The 14,172-nt window shown below is 53.7% G+C and overlaps 1 protein-coding gene across 1 annotated transcript in view; it reads right to left on the reverse strand.

The window, feature by feature from the left end:
• BIN3 (bridging integrator 3) overlaps positions 1-13,190 on the reverse strand; it is a 44,254-nt gene extending 31,064 nt beyond the window's left edge. Inside the window, exons 1-2 of the mRNA XM_030231781.2 lie at positions 13,088-13,190; positions 745-793 (exon numbers count right to left, since the gene is read on the reverse strand). Coding sequence (XP_030087641.1) covers positions 745-793; positions 13,088-13,095 — 57 coding nt within the window. The 5' untranslated portion in view covers positions 13,096-13,190. The remainder of the gene's footprint in view (positions 1-744; positions 794-13,087) is intronic.
• Positions 13,191-14,172: the final 982 nt, after the last annotated feature.

Consider the following 14,172-nt stretch of genomic DNA (forward strand, 5'->3'; position numbering starts at 1 on the left):
CAGAGGGACAAGCTCTGCCCCACGCTGCCTCTCAGGGCTCCCTCTTTAGAGCAGGTGTCCAGGTGAGTGTTCAGGGCCAGCTCCTGGGAGGTTCCACAGCTTTTTTTTGCCATGGGACAAATGCAAAGCCGAGCTGCTTAAGAAGGGAAAATACCACAGCCAGCTGCAAGCAGCAGCACTTGGGGTAGGAGCCTCAAATCCACGGGAATACAAAATGCTTTTTTAATTTGCTTTTAAAGCAAATGCTGTGCAGCACAAATTAATTCACGCCCGAGCACTAAGCATCTCAGCTTATAAGCCTTTCTTTGGAAACAGTTATATTCAGCGATCTGAACCACTCCTCCTCCTCCATCTGCTCCGAAAGGATGAACAAACAAGCCATTGCTGAAAGAAGGAAGGAAGGAAGGAAGGAAGCAAACCCGTTCAGCCATCTCCGAGGAAAACTGTGCCAGACCAAGAGATCTCTTTTCCCCTACCCCGCACACACGCACCCCCCTCCCCCCCCAAAAAAAAAAAATTAAAAAATGATTATTTTAACAGATCCCAAACCAAAATATTCTGCCTGCACGGGGCTCCCCCTCGCTCCTCGCACGAGGAGCCGAGCGCTGGTCACACGCGGCAACAGGTTCTGCTGCTCCAGCTCCCTCCCACACGCTGCAAAATGGGACGAGTCAAAGTGCTGGCTTGACTCATCAGCCACATGATCCAAGGCTGGAGCTAAAAAGGGGGAACTGGTTTACTCACTGTCTTGGGTACAATCTGTTTCTTGGGCTGCCCGATCTTGAACGGGATCCTGGAAAAGAGAGAGGAGAAGGGAATGTGTGAGCGGCGCTGGTGCTGGGCACGGGTTTGGGGGGCAGCAGGGGGTGTCCTGGGGTTGCAGCCCCTCATTCCAGGCACTGTGCACCCCCTGGAGAGGGAAAGGGTGAGAGAGACTGAGGGGAGAATTCTGAGCATTCCAGAGGGGGAGCTCTCTGATCAGGGGGTGTTGCAGCCCCTCATTCGAGGCACTGTGCACCCCCTGGAGAGGGAAAGGGTGGGAGAGACTGAGGGGAGACTTCTGAGCATTCCAGAGGGGCAGCTCTCTGATCTCTGCTCTGTGACAGTGCCAGGACCCAGGGAACAGCTGGAGCTGCACCAAGGGAGAGTCAGGTTGGATTTTAGGGAAAGATTCTTCCCCCAAAGGCTGGAATAAGCACTGGGACAGCTCCCCAGGGAATGGGCACAGCCTGAGACTGCCAGAGCTCCAGGAGCATTTGGACAACGCCACCAGGGAAGAACAGGGTGGGATTTTGGGGTGGCTGTGCAGGGCCAGGAGCTGGGCTGGATGGTCCTTGTGGGTCCCTTTGATGCTCCCAGAGCCAGTGGCACTGCTGAGGTCAGCCCCACACAACCTCCCTGCACCCCAAAACAAGGCAAGGATGCTCCACCAGCAGCTGAAGAACCCGCTCTGTTTCAAACCAAATCTGCTGGGGAGGATAAAATAATACTAAAGAAAAAATCCCAAACAAAGCTTGTAAATATTTAGAAAGAGGATATTAAAAAAAGTAACAAGCCGGTGTCTGGAGCTGAGAGCTGCTTCAAAGGATTCCTCTGCTCCAACAGCTGGAGGAGAGGCTCACCTGCCAGCACAGCCTTCATTCTTAAAATCCCTAATTCCCAGGAAAATCTGGGTTACCTGAATGAGAAGAGTACTCTAAATAAATTACACAACATATGTAAGGGTGGCTGGGTCAGCTGGGAGCAGCCACGCAGGCAGCCTGAAAATAATTGGATTTCTTTCACCTATCAGTATAATGAAAATCCAGGAATTCAACTGCAGTTGTCAATGGATTTAATTAAGTTAAAGAGGTGCTTCTTGGTTAAAGCACCTCAGCCAAAATCTCCCAATGTTTTCTGGGTTGTGATGCTTTAAATAAATAGAAAAAATTGAGGTCATAATGACATTAAAGTGATTTTTGCCAAAGATGTTTCACCTACAGCTCAGCTCCATCCCATTCCATTCCAATGGAATCTTCCACTTCCAATTTCCCATCCCAAATCTGCACCAGGATCTTCTGGGAAAGTGTCCGAGTCCCCTCCTGAGAATTTGAGCAGGACCAGCCCAAAGTCTCATGCTGCTACACAAAACCTGGGATAAAACCATGGATTTTGGGACTGTGTTGCTGCCTCCCAGTCTGGCTTTTCCCACTGCTGGTTTTCCATTTGCTTCCCACCAGCTCCACTTCCAAACCCCCAGCACTGCTCCATCCAACAGCCTGAGCCCTAGGAAATATTTTTATCAGTGTAACCTGAAAATCCAACTGTGTGCAACAGAAGGAATTTGCAATGGAAGGAGGGGTGGGACCAAGCAAAAAATCCTGATTATCCCAACTCCAAACCTTGCTCTTCCCACTTTTCCCGTTGTTTTCAAACCAAGGCTGTAATTACCCACCGGGAATAATCCAGGGCTGCACCCCCTGTGACCCTCCCTGAACAGCTCTGGAGCCATCCTGAGTCACCAGGTTTAAATTTAAATTTTTTTTCAGGGAGAACTTCCTGTTTATGGTTCTCCACCAGGACCAGTGTAATTTTGGGTTTAACCCTTTCCAGCTCCTGTGGCAGTGTGAATCACCCTTCTTTTATAAACAAACACCACTCTGCTGTATAATTTCCCTGTCAATAACTGGGGGTGTGGTGCCTTACAGGAAGAAAACAGAAATATATGGATTTTTTTCCTTTGTGTTTTCCTCTGTGGGTCAAATATAAACCAAAATGAGGCACCTCCCGCCTGCCATCCTCAGCCAGGTGTTGTCACTTGATGTTTTTGGAAGTGATGGCACCAACTTGGTGGTGAAAGGATAAAAAAAAAGAGGATTTTACTCAGGGGAGGGTTATCCCACTTAAAACCAGTTTGTCACTCTCTGGGAGGGCAGGAACGAGTGAGGAGCTGGAGCCAGGTTGGTTCCTAGTGGGAAAGGACAATTAAAAAGGTGATTAAAGAATTACCTGTGCACAACCTGCCCCTCTGGGAGGCACAAAGAGCATCCCAAAGTGGTGTTGATGACTGGAAAAATGGTTCAATCCAGGGAATTTGGTACCAAGAGGGATTTGGGGTAGGAAAAGCCATTGGTTGGGGATGAGAAGGCAGAGGGAGCACAGGGGGTCCTGCTCCATCCCATTCCCCAACCTCACCCCACCAAGGAACCCCAAAAATCCCTTTTCTTCTCCCAGAAACAAAGGGAAGTCAGTGGAGCGCTGCAAATCTCCCGTGCAGCAGTAAATATCTCTATCAGCATCGTGATGCCACTTGGTAATTATGTCTGTCTCAGTAAAACCTCTAAAAAAATAACCCTGTGCAAGTCAGGTCTGTTCCTCAATTATTGGAGGTTTTTGTTCTATTTTACAATTTTACATAATTTTCCTGGTTTTTAAATCACTGCCTTTTAATATGATTCTCTGGGAGGGTGGGGGGGGAAGATGGATGAGCAGGAAAAAAAGAAGGAAGGAAAAAAAAGATGAAAGGTATGAATTTTATTGGAGCTTTTAAACCAAATGGATTCACCCCACGCCTCAAAACTGCTGCTGGCACTGAAGTTTTGCCCCTCTGGGAGTTGTGTCCCTGCCTGCAAAATTGTGGGGGGACAAAGTGCAGCTGAGACAGCATCATCACAACCATTTGCTTCAAAATTAAGAGGTTTTTTTGCTGGTTAGAACATGCAGGATGGGGATAATACAAATAAACTGGGGGGAGGTGGATCCATATCCATCACTGCCATGAATTCCACGGATCTCCCTGGTCCCTTCAAAGCTGAGCCTGGCTCTATAAACACCAAAGAAAAACCAGAATCGGTGCTGCTTTTTTTTTTTTTCTTTTTTTTTTTCCTGATGTCTCGTTTCTGCTGAGCGAGAGAAAGCTGGGGTTGTGTTTGGGGTGTGAAATCCCTTGAAATCCCGTTCCTGAAGAGCCGAGCGCGCTGAGTCACAGCCAGAGCGTTCCCAGCCCGCGGGGCTGGGGGAGCACCCCGGCCCCTCACAGCCCCCCTCCCTGGGAGGGCACCTGGAGTTTGGGAAAGCAGCAGGGTTCAGGGGGGAGGGAGGAGGGTGAAACACTGCAGGGAGAGGGTGGGAAGAGCTTAAAGTAAGGAAAAAAAGTGTGGGTGGAGAGAATCCTGCGAGCTCTACTCGGGGATGCTCAGGAACCCCAGGGAGGGGAAGGTGGGAGAAGCTGTGGCTGATTTTCTCTGAAGTTTCCCCAGCAATCTCATCTATTTACTTGGCTTCTCCATGTGCAAACGCAGGGCCACACACACCAAAGCAGTTAATTCTCCTCTGGATGCACAGGAGAGTTGGAAACAAACCTCCCAGGCAGGGAGGGGATACAGCTCCATGAGGTCTGTGGGGATCTGCAGCTTAAAACATGGAGCTCCCCCTCCCACTCCCCAGCAGTCCCCTGGAAGGCAGGAATTGCCAGCAGGAATCTCTCAATCCTTGCTAAATTGGGGAGGAATGGTCCTTTCCTAGGGTGGACATCCAACCTTGACATCACCCCTGGCTGTAGGGAGCTGGGATGGAGCTCAGAACATGCTCAGGGGATAAATTCCCTGTGGGATGTGATTCTTTTTCCCAGCTCATTCCAGCTCAACACGGCTTTGCCACCCCTAATCAGGCCCCAGAAGACCCTTGGCGGATAAGCAAGGGATAAACACCAAATATTTTCACCCACAGTTGATAAAATGCTGTCCCTGGGGATGCTGAGCTGCCAGGCAGAGATTGGGAAAGGAGAGAAGGATGGACAGGCAGGGATGGGGACAGCAGAGGCTGGGGCAGTTTGGATGTTAATTAATTTGGGAAAAGTGACACTGAGGCTCTGAATTCAATATTCCTGCCCCAGGTGGGCACGAGTGGCACCTGCAGGGGACCCGCAGGTCCCACTTTGGTATGAACTGGTGGCCAAAACTGGTTTGTACTGGTACCACTGCCAGACCACCGACTAAATCCATGTTTTGTGGGAAGTGCCCGCTTCCCGTGGAAAGTTTCAGGGTTTTTTTCCCCTTTCTCTCTCTCTCTCACTGAAACCCCAAGCGCCAGCATAGCCTGGATGCCCGCCAGAGCTTCTCACTCTTTGAATTTCCACCAAAAATCTCAATTCCTTCACCGGAAAGAAACCTCTCAGTGCCTGCAGGCAGGAGGATGACACCCAGCCTCCCGCGCTGCCAGGGTGACCCCGACCCTCTGAGCCTGGCTTTCCCAAAGATTTTGGCACGTGGGATGATGAGGGATTCTACAAAGCCATCCCTTCACACCTGATCCTCTGTGTGGACAAAAATCATCCCAAAGCTATCACAGGAATTGGGTCCTTCCCTGAGCTGCTGGGTTGGGAATGGATTCAGCTGCATCCAGAAAAGCTGCCTGGTCAGAAAAGCTGCCTGGTCAGAAAAGCTGCCTGGTCATGGGATCAGCTGCCATCCCAGAGGGATCAAAGTGTTCCTGCAAACACTTCCAACAGGAAGGTCGGGAGCACTCCAGGAAGGATGTGAAGCTTCACTTTCTCACTCTGCTACTGACTGAACTTGGTTGAGCTTCTCCTCCCTCTCCACTTGGGTGAAGCTTCCCTGAGGGATGGAGGTTAGGGAAGGATTTTTCCATGATAGGGAAAAGCCAGGAAGTTCAAAGGAAGCTGAGAGACCTTTCCTGAGCAGCATTCCCGAGTCTCATGCCAGCCTGCAAAAGGAGAGGGAACACCGCACACCAAAATCCTGGAAACCTGGATTGGGCTGCCTAAAAACACCCAAATCCCCGGGCAGGAGGGGATGCCAGCTGTGCCCAGGTGAGCCAGGCAGGAGGGCAGGCACAGGTTAGGCGTGAATCTCCCGGATGCCTCCTCGCTGTGCTCCCGGCGTGTCCATGGAAACCGCAGGCACCGTCCCACCCCGCTCCCCCCCTCCCAGGAACTCATGGCAACCGCTCCAAACACAGCACGGAGGCAAAAAAAAAAAAAAAAAAGAGGGAAAAAAAAAAAAAAAAAAGGGAAAAAAAATGATTCCAACGGATCACAAACAGCTTCTGTCGAGGGAGACTCTGCGCCAAATCCCCGTTTGGGTGCTCTCCTCGAGGAGATGAGAGGGGAGGTCACGGGGTGGGGATGGGAGGGATGTGGGGATGGGATCCCTCAGGAATGAGCCAGGTGAGCGCTCCCACCTGGATTTCAGCCCCATCCCTGGGAACCTGGAGGCTTTAAGGCATGCAGGGATGTCAGGGCGAGCTGCTGCAGTGGGGGAGAAGGGAAAGAGAGGTGTAAGAAGAGGCAAAAAAAGAGGTGTAAACATCGATTTTCTGGATTTTAGGTCAGGCCAGGGAAAACAAGGCACCTTCCTGAAGTTTGGCAGTGGAGGGATGAGCTCCTGGGAGTGGGTCCCTCTGCATCCTGCACAGAGCCAGGCGCGGTGTCAGTGTTAAGCAAATCAAAAATAATGTCAGAATCCTCTCTCCCACCCATTCCAAGAGGAGCATGAAAAAAATAATGATATTTTACTCACCCATCAAAAGAAAATTACTCACGCCAGGCGCGTGGGCGAGCAGAATTTTGCAGGGCTGTTTTAGGCCCTGACTATGCTACAAAAATATCCATTTTAAGCACGGTTGTGAAACACGGTTGTGGCTCAACCAGAGCACTGGGTTGGAGCTACCTGGACAAAACAGGTGGAAAAATGAACAATTAAGGAATAACCACTCCGAGGCCTGTGATGGTGGCAGGGGAGGTGGCAGGTGGCTCTTCCCAGCTGCTCCACCCCGGGAAATGCCCAGCTGGAGCTCCAGTTTCACCATGATAAAAACTTTGGGATGTGCAAAGCACCTTGCACAGGTAACAGGGAGGTGTTTGGGAGCCTCGCTCACCGCTCTGGTATCCACTTGCTTCATCCCAGGTAATTTTATCCCATGCTCATCTCCTGATCCCAGTATCACTGAAACCTGCAGGGACGGGGGAGCGCTGCCATCGGCCACGTCGGGCTCCAAAAAACATCAATATTGATTCAGAGGGAGGAAAACAGAGCCTGGGGCTGGGTTTGCATTGCACCTGCCCAGCGTGCCCATGGCTCCAAAACATGGAAAATACCGGGAATAACCAACAGCCTGTGCAAACCCATAACAGGGAAAACACCAGGAATAACCAACAACCTGGGCAAATCCATAATAGGGAAAACACCAGGAATAACCAACAGCCTGTGCAAATCCATAAACCCGAAAATACCAGGAATAACCAACAACTTGTGCAAATCCATAACAGGGAAAGCACTGGGAATAACCAACAACCTCTGCAAATCCATAACAGGGAAAGCACCAGGAATAACCAACAGCCTGTGCAAATCCGTAACAGGGAAACATTGGGAATAACCAACAACCTCTGCAAATCCATAACAAAGAAAGCATTGGGAATACCCAACAACCTGTGCAAATCCATAGCATGGAAAACATTGGGAATAACCAACAGCCTGTGCAAATCCTTAATAGAGAAAATACCAGGAATAACCAATAGCCTGTGCAAATCCATAACATGGAAAACACCAGGAATAACCAACAGCCTGTGCAAATCCATAAACCCGAAAATACCAGGATAACCAACAGCCTGGGCAAATCCATAAACCCGAAAATACCAGGATAACCAACAGCCTGGGCAAACCCATAACAGGGAAAGCATTGGGAATAATCAACAACCTGTGCAAATCCGTAACACAGAAAACACCAGGAATAACCAACAGCCTGGGCAAATCCATAACAGGGAAAGCATTGGGAAAGCCCAACAGCCTGTGCAAATCCATAAACCAGAAAATACCAGGAATAACCAACAACCTGTGCAAATCCATAAACCAGAAAATACCAGGAATAACCAACAACCTGTGCAAATCCATAAACCAGAAAATACCAGGAATAACCAACAACCCCACTTTTAAGGCTGTGCGAACCCATCCAGCCTCCCATCCTCCGGGAGAGACAAAGAACACCCCCTTTTCCCTGTGGGAATTCACCTGAGCGGGAGTGGGAAACTGGAGCAGGGGATGTTTGGGAGTCTGGTTATGAGGTTTGGTTTGATGCAGTCTCAGGAACCTTAAAAAGCACTTTATGAAGTCAAAAATGCAGTGCTCGGGGCAGTAAGGGGGTGATACAGTAAAATCCAGAATTCCATTCCCTTTATTTTTTGAAGGAGTGATGGCCAAGGGAATCACTGCACATGAGGAAGAGGAGGATGAGGATGCCCCAACCCAAAGCCTAAAGGAAGCCATGGAGCTCAGCTGAGATTCCAAAAACATCCCAGCTGTCCATGCAAGGCTAGACAGGCAGAGCTGCCTCACTGCCTGGGTGCAGGAATTGGGAATTTGGGGGCTTAATTCAAGCTCTGTCACCAGCAGAGCCCTCTGGAACAGCTTTCCTGTGTTGGTACAAGGGTCATCACTGTGCTCTTGGGAGTGATCCCTGTGTTCCCAGAGTGTTCTTCGTGTTCCAGGGAGCATTCCCTGTGTTCCTGGGAGCATTCCCAGACCTCATGCAGCACAGAGAACTCACAAGGAACAAGGGATGGCTCAGGATTAACTCCACACCACTCAACAAACACCAACCTGCCAACAGTCCTTAAATCTCTGGGGATTTCCCTTACAAAAAAAATTAAGGATATGAGTGCCCAGGAGCCCAAATAGTGGCAGTCCATGCCACTTCCAGCTCTGCCAGACAAAGCTGAGGACAAAGCTCCATCCTCTTCCTCAGCTGCAGCATCTAAACCCTGGAAAAAGAAGGATCAACCCAGGACTAACGGTGACCAACGCCAGAGCGACGCACATGGAAGCTGAGCAAAGTCCCTGCTTCCCGGAGGGAAATGAGTTTGTAGAGCATTTTTAAAGCTGGATAGAAAGTTCACATAGTGTATGCATGCATAGTCCAACACTTCCCAAAGGGCTGGAACAAAGCTCTGCCTCCCCAGGGCCAGAACTGTGACATTTCAGCAGCGGGGCACGACCCCACGTGTGTCAGCGCTGCCACGGACGTCACCCGGGCCCGTCACCCGTGAATGGCCCGATTGATGGAGGGAGGGCAGCCCCGGGGGAGAGCGGCCAGAATGAGGGCACACACACGCTCAGGGCCGGACTGAGGGCACACACACAGTGCCAGACTGAGGGCACACGCTAAGGGCTGCTCTGAGGGCACACACGCTCATGGCTGGACTGAGGGCACACACACAGTGCCAGACTGAGGGCACACACACACACACACACACACACACACACACACAGGGCCAGACTGAGCACACACACTCATTGCTGGACTGAGGGCACAAGCTCAGGGCTGCACTGAGGGCACACACGCTCAGGGCTGGACTGAGGGCACACACTCATGGCTGCACTGAGGGCACACACACAGTGCCAGACTGAGGGTACACACACACACTGCCAGACTGTGGGCACACACACTCATGGCTGCACTGAGGGCACACACACACTCATGGCTGCACTGAGGGCACAAACGCTCATGGCTGCACTGAGGGCACACACACACTCATGGCTGCACTGAGGGCACACACACACGCTCATGGCTGCACTGAGGGCACACACACACTCATGGCTGCACTGAGGGCACACACACAGTGCCAGACTGAGGGCACACACGCTCATGGCTGCACTGAGGGCACACACACACTCATGGCTGCACTGAGGGCACACACACACTCATGGCTGCACTGAGGGCACACACACACACAGTGCCAGACTGAGGGCACACACACACCCATGGCTGCACTGAGGGCACACACACACCCATGGCTGCACTGAGGGCACACACACACTCATGGCTGCACTGAGGGCACACACACACTCATGGCTGCACTGAGGGCACACACACAGTGCCAGACTGAGGGCACACACACTCATGGCTGCACTGAGGGCACACACACACTCATGGCTGCACTGAGGGCACACACACACCCATGGCTGCGCTGAGGGCACACACACAGTGCCAGACTGAGGGCACACACGCTCATGGCTGCACTGAGGGCACACACACAGTGCCAGACTGAGGGCACACACACTCATGGCTGCACTGAGGGCACACACACGCTCATGGCTGCACTGAGGGCACACACACACTCATGGCTGCACTGAGGGCACACACACACACCCATGGCTGCACTGAGGGCACACACACACACAGTGCCAGACTGAGGGCACACACACTCATGGCTGCACTGAGGGCACACACACACACAGTGCCAGACTGAGGGCACACACACACAGTGCCAGACTGAGGGCACACACACACCCATGGCTGCACTGAGGGCACACACACACACCCATGGCTGCACTGAGGGCACACACACAGTGCCAGACTGAGGGCACACACACACACCCATGGCTGCACTGAGGGCACACACACACACAGACTCATGGCTGCACTGAGGGCACACACACACCCATGGCTGCACTGAGGGCACACACACACACAGTGCCAGACTGAGGGCACACACACACACCCATGGCTGCACTGAGGGCGATTGTGTGGCTGCACTGGAGCCCCGCGGGCCCCGAGCCCCTCGTGCGTCAGCCGCGCTCCGGAGGGTGACGCAGCCGGACAAGAAAGAGACTCAGAATTCCCCCGGAGTTCCCCCCGCTCGCTGGGCAGCTCTTGGAGTTCTGGGTGCTGAGAATGTCAGACTTTCTGTGCAGACAGACCCTGACTCCCAGGAGAGCGCTGCATTGGACCTGAGGCTGTGGGAAAGGCTTCCAAAATGGATCGACAGCACTGGGATTATGGGTGTGGAGTTGCTCAGAAGTGTGTGACATCACAGGACGAAAAATTGGGGTTTTATAAAATAGTAATAAATATGAAGCGAGATGGAGGATTTAGGGCTGAGGCAGGTTGTTCTTCTTCACCTTCTTCTTCACGGGTTTGGGTGGTTATTTTGTAATTGAACAGAAAAGTCCACAGCGCGGACTTCAAGTGATCAGTTATTGGGTTAAAAGTGAAAATAATTTAGGTGTTAAATTATCCAATTTCTTAATTGGATAATTTAACCCTAAAAGACCTTGTACCAAGAGATAGTTAACCATTTTGTGCCTTGTTAATGGAAGACTACAAAACTCACTGCTGTGAGACTGTAACCGATGACAAATAATAAACATCTGAGTCTAAATTATCATCTCAAGTACCTTCAATCCCAACCTCAACAGAGGTAGATAAAGGAAGCCAAAACCTGGCAGGCAACGACCTCGGATTCCTCCCCAAAAAGAGGTGCAAACTCCCAATCTCCCGGAGAAAGGGCTCCCAGAAAAAGCCACGTGTGTTGTGGTGACAAGGGACAGTCCCTGGGGATGGATGGACACCGTGAGGTGCAAGTGGAACCCAAATTATTCCTCATCCAACACATGAAGGGATTATTTATTCCTCACATTTTGGCTCTGAAGCTCCTCCTGGACCAGAGGGTCCCTTCCAGAGTCCCTTCCCTCAGATTCCCTGGGAAAAGTTGGCTCCAAACCCTCGTTAGCCAACACTGTCCATAACTGTTGCTGTTCTGAGTCCAAAGCGATTCCAGTGGATAAATGTGTATTTTTAGCCCAAATGCCCAGTTTTAATCAGCACCTCTGTGTGCCTCATTACATTCTTGCAGTACATTTCCAAACCACAACTTCCACAGCTCCCAACCCAAAAAATTTTCCATTGTCACCACGGAACTCAACCTGCCAGGCAAGGAAAAGCCCTTTGAGCTCTTGATCCATCCATCCTTTGCCTCCCACAACAGCACTGGATCTCCAGAACTACCCAGGGTGAGAAATCACACACAGCAGTCCAGATTAATTTCTAATATTATTAATTTCTAATACCATTCAATTAAATAAGCACCAATATGTCCAAACTGAGCCCTCATCAGTTTGATTCAAACATATGGGAATTCTTCTTTCCTCTGTTTTTAAAGGAAAAAGCTTTACTTTCATGGAGTTGAAGGTGTTTTTTCAGCATCTCAGAGCAAATGGGGAACCTGGGGGACCCTCCATGTACCTGCAGCAGCACCTGGGCAGGAGCAGGGAGGAGGGGGAACAGTGGGAAGGGGTCAGGGGGTGCTGTGGGGGGCACAGGTGAGGGGTGTTAGGGGTGCACACCTGTGGGGGGGACTACAGGGACAGCAGGCACAAGCCTGGCCAGGACTGGGGACCCCACCAGGACAAACCTGGCCAGGATTGAGGCAAATCTGGTCAGGACTGGGGATTCCACCAGGGCCAGCACTGGGACAAACCTGGCCAGGATTGGGGACCCCACCAGGACAAACCTGGCCAAGACTGGGACAAACCTCCCCAAGTCCTGGTCAGGACTGGGGACCCCACCAGGGCCAGCACCAGGACAAACCTGGCCAGCACTGAGGACCCCACCAGGGCCAGCACCGGGCCAAGCCCGACCAGCACCGGCTCCACTCCAGGGCCAGCACCGGGGCCAAGCCAGGCCAGCACCGGGACCCACTCCGGGGCCAGCACCGGGCCGGGCCAGGCCAGCACTGTGAAGGCACCGGCTCCGCTCCGGGGCCAGCACCGGGCCAGGCCAGGCCAGCACTGTGAACGCACCGGCTCCGCTCCAGGGCCTGCACCGGGACAAGCCCCGGCAGCACCGGCTCCGCTCCAGGGCCTCCACCGGGGCTCCCAGCGGGCCAAGGCCGCTCAGCACCGGGGCCGCTCCGGGCCCGTCCCCGGCTCCTCCTCACCCGCAGTGCCCAAGGTGAGGAGCCGGGCCCGGGCGGGCCGGTGCCAGCGGTTCCGGTTCCCCTGCCCCGCTCCCGGTTCCGGTTCCTCCGCGCTGACCCAGTCCCGGCGCTCCCGTTCCCCAGCTCTGCTCCGCTCCTTTCGTCCTGACCCGGTGCCGGCGTTCCCGTTCCCCGCGCCGTGCCCCTCTCCCGGTTCCGCTGGTCCCGGTTCCTCCGCCCTGTCCCTGTCCCAGCCCCAGTCCCAGTCCCAGTGCCGGTGCCGGCTCTCCCGCTCCCGGTCCCGCTGGTCCCGGTTCCTCCGCCCTAACCCGGTGCCGGCACTCCCGCTCCCCCGCCGTGCCCGCTCCCGGTGCCCCGGGCTCCCCCCGCACTCACCAGCTCATGTTCCCCCTCCGCCCCGTGCCGCTCCCGGAAGTGCCGCCGCTTTTGGCCCCGCCCCTTCCGGCAGCGCTCACCCCCGGGGCCGCGCGCCGCAGTGACGCCACGCGGCGGGGGCGTGACGTCACATGGCGGGGGGAGCGTGACGTCACGGGAAAGGCGCGCGGGGAGACGACCCCGAAATTCGCCCGGTTTCGGTGCAAGGGCTGGAAATAGAGCGGGAGGGGGTGGATATAAACCGCTGGGAGATGTGGAGTGTCCTCGGGGTGGGCAAGAAGGAATTGCCTGGATCAACCCCGGGGTGGGCAAGAAGGAATTGCCTGGATCAACCCCGGGGTGGGCAAGAAGGAATTGCCTGGATCATCTCCGGGATGGGCAAGAAGGAGTTGCCTGGATCAAGCCCTGGGTGGCCAAGGGCACAGGGAGGGGATGCCCAGAAACTTCCCAGAAGTGGGTGAGGGCAGGAGCATGGAATGCCCAGGAACAGCCCGAAGTGGGCAGTGGCACAGGGAGGGGATGCCCAGGAGCGTTCCTGGGGTGGGCGAGGGTCAGGAATTGCCTGGGACAACCCTGAGCTGGAGGAGGGCACGGAGTGGGTGCCCAGGGTTATTCCCTGCGATGGGCGAGAGCACAGGGAAGGGATTCCCGGGATGGGTGTGGGCAAGGGGTGCCCAGGGACACCCTGGGGTGGGCGAGGGCGGGGGGAGGAGCAGGACTGCCCCAGTCATGGAAACCCAAGGGATGTGCGTCACCTTTGGAAGAGCGGGAGCACCCAATTTTGGGCAGAAAACCCCCCAAACCCATCTTGAGGAGGCTGGACAGGGGTGGGAGGGACAGCAAAGTGGTGGCCAAAAACCCACCGTGCCCTCAGCACTGACCCATCAGCCACCTCCATCCGTGAGCCTGGGATGCAGCAGAGCCCCCCCAAGATCGGGGTGCCCCTGGAGCCCCTGTTGGCAGCCCTGGGTGCCATCCTGGGGGTGGGAACGGCCCTGGTGCCACCGGGCTGGTGACAGCAGCCACATGCCAGCACACGGGGCGGCGGCGCGGGCCGGGCGCCAGGGGTGGCTTTATCAATTAGC

This window comes from Serinus canaria, chromosome 22 (assembly GCF_022539315.1).
Source record: "Serinus canaria isolate serCan28SL12 chromosome 22, serCan2020, whole genome shotgun sequence".
In the NCBI taxonomy this organism is placed as follows: domain Eukaryota; kingdom Metazoa; phylum Chordata; class Aves; order Passeriformes; family Fringillidae; genus Serinus; species Serinus canaria.